The following is a 7199-nucleotide window of genomic DNA, read 5'->3' as shown; positions in this document are numbered from 1 at the left end:
CTAGCTAAAATCCTGACAAAGGAATTGACCATCAATGCGGACACCCCATAAAACTCTGACTCTTCACTGAAGTGTAGAATGTTCAGAAACTAAACTTTGGCAGAAAGCCCAAAAGTAGACAGAAAAATATTCATTTATGTGACTGCCAAGATCCCAACAATAATTACAGGGTGTTATCAAACTTGCGATAATCTCTACTCATTGTTACTGTCAAGAGAACTCAAGGCTTTGGGATAACTTCAAATCATTTCTAAATCTACAGGGTATATTCCATTATAAAATATCAAAATGTTAGTACATACCTGAAAAGAGATGGCAGAGGGGAACTATGTTGGATATGCTGATCACTCAATGCATACACTGCCATGAATGACCAGCATAGCCAACACAGTCAGCCCTCTGTCCACTTGGCTGGGCAGTACCATTTAGGGACGGGGGTTCCTGTACCCTACAATCGTCCAGCACTAATAGGTCGTCGCCCTCGACGACTGGCAATACAAGGTAAAGCATGTCACCAGACAGGTCTGACAGCTTTCAGCACTTCGATATTAGAAAAGAATTCAATAATGAACATAAAACTGCGATCCTACGGTAATACTAACTAATGATTATAAGAAACTTGCTATCAACAGGTTCAAGGAAAGCATCCTAAACCACTGCTTGTATATCCACTGCGTCTCTAAAGTACTATTTACAGGCATCAATAAATCCTGCAAAATAGCAAATGACAAATATCCCTGCGTCTTCAGCGCCATCTACATGTAGTGTCTATCTCATTGCTTATCAACAACTATACATCAAGACAGGGTCTGGTTTCTAAAAATGTAAGACAGACTCCGAATGAATGTACTCTAGCGCACCTCGACTGCATCGAAAAGCAACTATGACTATCACGCTTTAGATGCAATACCACTATACGGGGCGCTATCTCGCCAACTCTACACCTCTCCCAAAGTTATAGGTCGTCGCCCCCGACGACTAGAGAATTAACATGCAGTGCACAAGAAACCTACAAAATTATATCTGCTAATCATTTAAGCTAAACGTACATTGCATCTAGAGTCAATAGGAAGATTATATAGGCAACTAACAAGGCTGGCCAAATGCTACTAGGCAATGCCCATGAAGGGTTCACTGATGATATCATTCAGTTCAGCGTGCTCATGCAACAGTCCTGGCATGGGGTGCACTGGCATTACTCAGAGTCAATGTCGGAATCGGTCCCGGAGGTTATCTCTGTCTGTGTGGCAAATTTCCTCACTTGGTCAAGCAGCCGGAGGACACTAGTAAACTGGTACCTGGTTGGGGGCCGCCCTTTAGTCGTCCGTTTCGAACGGCGGGGTCGCACTGTGGTGTTTGCCGAGTCATTACGGCCAGGCTCTGTACTATCCGATGTGTGCATCCTGCTGGGACCACTAGTCAGTGTCCCCTCAGTTTCCTGTGTCATAGTCGGTGCAGCTGTCAATCGGTCATCCCTGGAAATGGTGTTCTCCTCCGGTGGGTCGAGGGTAATCAGTTCTGGATCAGGTAGGGACTCAACACTAATTAAATCGCTTTGGTCATCCTTGGAAATGGTGTTCTCCTCCGGCGGGTCAAGGGTGATCAGTTCTGGATCAGGGAGGGGCTCAGCACCAATTATATCGCTCTGGTCATCCTTGGGTTGTTCTAGTTCTTGGGGAAGGTGGTGATCAATGGGCAGCACATTCAAAGGTGTCGTGGGGTCCATATTGGGTTGTTCATCTCCAGGCTGGTGGGGAGGTGGCGGAGCTACAACATTTGGTTTCTGCTCAGCCGTCAAGGTGATCTTTCCCCAATGTGTGGCACTATCATCGGAGGAGCTTTGACTTGTGGAGTTGTCGGATGCACTCGTAACTGTGCTACTTCCCAAGGTTGGTTCAGCTGCTACTGGGTGGACCTCCCACGAGCAGTGCTTCAGCTCACTACGATGCAGAACTTTCTTGAGACCCGCCAAGTTGCGAACCTCATATACCGGCTGTCCCTCAAAAGGTTGCCCAACGACTAAGTAAGGCGTCTCCTCCCAAAAGTTCTGGATCTTTGCTCTGCCACGGCGACTACGGTTGCGAACAAGGACATATTCGCCAGTACTAAGGGGTCTCTCGAAGACGTCCTTCTCGTAGGCTGCCGTTCTGGTCTTGACAGCCTTATCGAGATTGGCGACTGCGATCTTGCGTGCCAGGTCGAGCTGGTTAGCATGTCTCTTTACATAAGGCTGTGCATTAACTCCCCCAAGTTGATGGTGATCCACCCCAAGAGTAAGGTGTTGAGGTAGCCGAGCTGTCCTCCCAAACAGCAGGAAGAAGGGCTCATAACCGGTGCTGGAGTGGGTTGTGTTGTTGTACATGGCCACTAATTGGGGAAGATACTCTGTCCACCTGGACTTCTTGTGGTCAGGTAGGGTCACCAGGAGGTTGTGTAATGTCCTATTAAAACGTTCACATTGACCATTACCTTGGGGGTGGTATGGGGTAGTGTGAGATCGTCCAATGCCGTAGAGCTGACAGAGCTCCTGCACGACTTGGGCCTCGAAACACTTCCCATTGTCAGAGTGGAGTCTCAGCGGAGCCCCGAAAGGCGTTATGAGATGCTTGACGAGTGCCCTAGCCACGGTGTCAGCCCGTTGATTTCTCGTTGGGATTGCCCAAGCAAACTTGGTAAAGACATCTGTTAGGACAAGTACATTCTCATAGCCACTGGATGATTGTTCGAGTACCGTGAAATCCATGGCGATGACCTCCAAAGGTGCAGTGGCCCGCAGGTTCCCCATGGGTGGTTTGGTATGACGAACGGGTCGCTTACCCACTGCACACCTCTCGCATCGCTGGCACCATGATCTGATAGAACTTTCCATCTTCGGCCAGAAGAAGAGTGGCTGAATCAGCTTGAGCGTTCGCCGTGCACCAAAATGTCCCATGTCATCATGGAAGGAACTCAGGACAATGTCCTGCAGTTGAGCTGGAGTCACAAGGCGTTCACTCTGTACACCGCCCCTGAAGGTTGACCGTCTGTAGAGTACGCCATCTTTACACAAGAGTTGGTTCCAATGCTTCAGGATTGCAGCCACTTCTCTTGGGTCATCCCGTCTCTCGTGTTTGTTTGGTTTGTGACCTCTCCCAAAGTAGGTCAGAACTCTGTGGAGGATAATGTCCCTATCTTGAAGTGACCGTAGCTCTTCAGCAGTGTAGCCTGGAAGACACTGACTGCCTTCATGGCGCTCAACTCGTATATGATGGAGGAGGGCATGGGGAATGTCGGAATTAGCGTGAACACTGCCACATATAGCCTGGACTGCACAAGAGGAGATCTCCACCTCAGGACCAATCTGAAGACAGGGTGGCTCATCTGGGGATTTTGGATTGAGTCTAGACAAGGCATCTGGAGCTTGATTACTCTTTCCCGTGCGGTATTCTAGTTGGTAGTCAAATGCAGAGAGCTGTTGTACCCATCGCAGCTCAACTGCACTGAGGTTAGCTGTGTCCAAGTATTTTAAGGGGTTGTGGTCAGTGTAGATAGTGCATCTGTTGCCCATCAAGTAATCCCGAAAGGCCTGACAGACAGCCCATCTGACAGCCAACAGCTCGAGCTTGAACGCCGAGTAGTTCCTGTCGTTGCGCTCCGCAGGACGTAGGGATCTCGAGGCGTATGCGATGACTGCCTTGGAACCGTCCTCTTGCTGTTGAGACAGAACAGCCCCAAGACCAGTGGAGCTTGCATCAGTTTCGACAACGAATGGCTGGCTGAAGTCGGCAAACTGCAAAACAGGTCCCTCTGTGAGCCGCGTCTTTAAGGTCGATATTGCAGATACTGCAGCATCATCCAGATCAACCTTCCCACCTGGGGGTCTTGGTTTGGTCTTGCCCTTTTTCATCGGCCCTTTAAGGTAAGCGAACAAGGGGGAGGCAATGCTTGAGTACTGGCAGATGAATTTCCGGAAAAAGCCGGTGAAACCCAAAAACGACCGCAGCTCAGTGACCGTGGTGGGTTGAGGCCAGTCCTTTACAGTTGCAATCTTCTCGGGATCTGGCCTTACTCCCTCACCTGCCACCACCAGATGACCCAGATAGTTAACCTCTGTCTTGAAGAAAGAACACTTTGCTGGCTTCACCTTCAGGCCATGCTGTTGTAGTCGGGAAAACACCAACTCGAGTCGCTTCAGATGCTCGTCAAAAGTGGTTGAGAAAACGATTATGTCATCTAAGTAAATAAGCAAGCTCGACAAGGCCTGGTCACCAAGACACCGCTGCATTAGTCTCTGAAATGTGGCCGGACTGTTACACAGCCCGAATGGCATTCTGGTATACTCCCAAAGGCCGAAAGGGGTCACAAATGCCGTCTTCTCCATATCCTCTTTTGCCATGGCCACCTGATAGTACCCAGAGGTCAAATCAAGAACGCTGAAATACTTCGCCTTACCCAGCGCTTGCAAGGATTCGTCTATGCGTGGCAATGGGAAAGAATTCTTTGTTGTGACTGCGTTCAGTCGCCGGTAGTCAATACACAGGCGTATAGATTGGTCTCTCTTCCGTACGACTACGATTGGGGAAGCCCAAGGGCTGACACTCTCCTGAACTACTCCTGCCTCCAACAGCTCCTGTATATGTTTACGCACCTCTTGGTACTGCGATGGAGGGAGAGACCGATATCGCTGCCGAATGGGGGCCGCAGCGCCAGTATGGATAGTGTGTTTCACTGTGTCAGTGTAGCCAAGATCTCGATCATGTTTGGAGAACACCTCCTCATATCGCTGTAGAAGTTGTTGAAATTGGTGTTTCTCTTCCCCGCTGAGCTGACTCCCCATGTCAATGTCAGGTTTCTGCGGGTTGCTAGACTCAGTGGCGGATGCCATCGACGAGCAGTATGTCTGCCACGCTTGGTGATTGGCCGAGTCTTGGGTGACAATGCTCGGATCGCCAGCATCGGTCCCCTGCTGCTCCATCCACTCCCCATGATACAGAGTACCCACACATGTGTGACCTGGCAGTAGAACATCAAAGGCACTATCATTGGTGATTGACACCACAAACGTGCCTTTTGTTACTGTAACTAGACACCTGCCGATTTGAATGGAGTTGGGCAGGGTGGTCGCTTCATGAGGCTCGAGGATTGCCTGGTAGCTCATGCAATCTGGCCCGGGTCGAGCAGATACCTGCAGTACCATCATCTGGCCAGCTGGCAGCACGATAGCTGGGCCTCGGGGAAGGTACGCTCGACTGATTGGGCCGTCCAGGTCTGTAAACTGTAGTCGTTTTTTCACCACCGTCATTGCCTTCTCCCACGCTGTCCTCTGGGTGTTGGTGTGTAGCCTCTGCAAATAATCCTGGCCATGATCTGCCACAAGACGGCTCCAACACTCTGCCAATACATTCATGCCAAGGATGCAAGGTGGTGTATTGTGCGTGGATGCGCGGCCACGCACCTCTCTAATAACAAGTATCAGCCTTGTGGGAATGTAGACGCCAAGCGCCATCACATCTGTTTCGAAACACCCAACATAAGGTATGCTCGACCCATTCGCTGATTGAAGCAGAAAATGTTCTGGGATGGACTTCAATGTGAACCCATGACTCTTAAGGTGTTTGTTGTAATGCGACTCTGTGACTGTAGTAACCATTGACCCAGTATCCAATAAACAGGGGATTTGGTGAGGACCAAATGAAACATGGACGGAGAAGCAGTCTGCAACTGCCTTATCAAAAAATTGGTGATCTATTGAGCCGCACTCCACCCCTCCGGTTGTCTGGCTCCCGACGACCGAGGGTGCTGGTTTACCTGTTGCTGTTGCTGGGTTGAGTTGGGCTGCTGGCGTTGTGGGCCTCTCTGGCGTGGGAACGGGCAATTGCGGGCAAAATGCCCCGGGCTTCCACAATTGAAGCATAGAAGGGTTGCTGTTGGTGTTGGCGGTGTTGGCGGTGGTTGACTGTCGCCGGAGTACTCCATCCATGTAGGTGAGGGTCCCGGAGGAGCTTGGGCTCTCCAGTGCCTCGCGCCCCACTCTGGCCCAGCTGTCTTTGGGGGCGGTCCCCTGGGCAGTGGTTGGGTGGTGAGGCCCCTTATCGCCTCCTCCAGCCTCTCCATTTTCTTCTGTAGCACGGTTACTGGGTTTTCCTCCACCTGTACGGTTGCCACAGCTCCAGTGGTAGGGTCACGGGCCGATTCCCGCTCCTCCCTCTTGACGGCCCAGTTCTTCAGGTCTGTAAAAGTAATGTCCGGTCGGCGGTCGAGCAGGTCACGGCATGAGTGACGGAGGCCCTCCGCATTTAGCCCATCAACAAACTGTTCTTTCAACATTTGGCCTGGGTGTTGGTAGACCTTGGCGTCCTTTTTCTGCAGCCGCAGAAAAAGTCGTTGGATCTCAACAGAGAAATCTCTCACACTTTCACATGGACGTTGGCGGCGTTCCAACAGCCTTCGCTGTAGTTCACTGCTGGTGAGACTTTCCCCATAGGAGCTGACCAGATAATTCAACACCTCCTCCACTCCAGCCCCATCATTCATCAGTGCCTTTGCCTCTATCCGTGGACTACCTCTGAGTGACTCCAGCAGAAAATGACTGCGTTGATGCGGCATTATTGCATAGCGGTCAAAGGCATGCTTCATGGCTGTCACGAACTCATCAATCGGCACTGACCGACCGGCTGCCTCCTCCCGACCCTCAAAAATGGGTACCTTCCTTTCTGGGGCGAGTACAACAGACCCCTGGGCTGCTGGTACTGTTGCCTGCTTGGTCTCCCCGTGCTGCGCAGGGATGATGGCCTGGAAGATTTCTTCCCCCCATCCATCCAGGGGTGGCTGTATTATGTCCTGCTCAAGCGGAAGGATGATCTCCTCCTCCTGTACACTGTGCGCCAGCCCGGTGGCATAGGGGAACCTGACTCGTAAGGTTGCCAGTGGCAGCTTACCCCCACTGAGGGTGAACTTGCTAGGTGGGTCCGATTTACTGAGCTGTACCCTCACCGTGGTTTCAGCCGGCATCGTGGTAATTTGCGATTCTCACTGGATGATTACCAAACTCCAGTAGCTGACTGTACTCCGAGCAACCACCAATCCCACTTCTGACACTTGTAAGCGGAAGCTCTATAGGTTCGAATTGGTTCTGTTTATTCTGAAAAGAGATGGCAGAGGGGAACTATGTTGGATATGCTGATCACTCAATGCATACACTGCCATGAATCTGCTAATTA

At 50.8% G+C, this 7199-nt stretch overlaps 1 protein-coding gene across 1 annotated transcript; it reads right to left on the bottom strand.

The window, feature by feature from the left end:
• Positions 1–302: 302 nt before the first annotated feature.
• LOC119732798 lies at positions 303–6990 on the bottom strand. The gene is made up of 2 exons (XM_038206401.1): positions 6136–6990; positions 303–6040 (listed from the first exon to the last, which is right to left on the bottom strand). The coding sequence occupies exons 1-2, from the start codon at positions 6988–6990 to the stop codon at positions 1196–1198; spliced, it is 5700 nt and encodes a 1899-aa protein (XP_038062329.1). The 3' UTR covers positions 303–1195.
• Between the last annotated feature and the right edge of the window lie 209 nt (positions 6991–7199).

The sequence above is a fragment of the Patiria miniata genome, unplaced genomic scaffold (genome assembly GCF_015706575.1).
Source record: "Patiria miniata isolate m_02_andy unplaced genomic scaffold, ASM1570657v1 HiC_scaffold_25, whole genome shotgun sequence".
Lineage (NCBI taxonomy): Eukaryota > Metazoa > Echinodermata > Asteroidea > Valvatida > Asterinidae > Patiria > Patiria miniata.
The sequence above is the reverse complement of the archived record's forward strand: the minus strand, read 5'-3'. Positions and strand labels throughout refer to the sequence as shown.

Bases quoted from the DNA above. Each gene is read 5' to 3' on its own strand.
- LOC119732798 (XM_038206401.1), bottom strand. From the start codon at position 6,990: ATGCCGGCTGAAACCACGGTGAGGGTACAGCTCAGTAAATCGGACCCA. The intron at 6,041-6,135 runs GTACAGGTGGAG...ACCACTGCCCAG, and splicing joins CCACTGGAGCTGTGGCAACC to GGGACCGCCCCCAAAGACAG.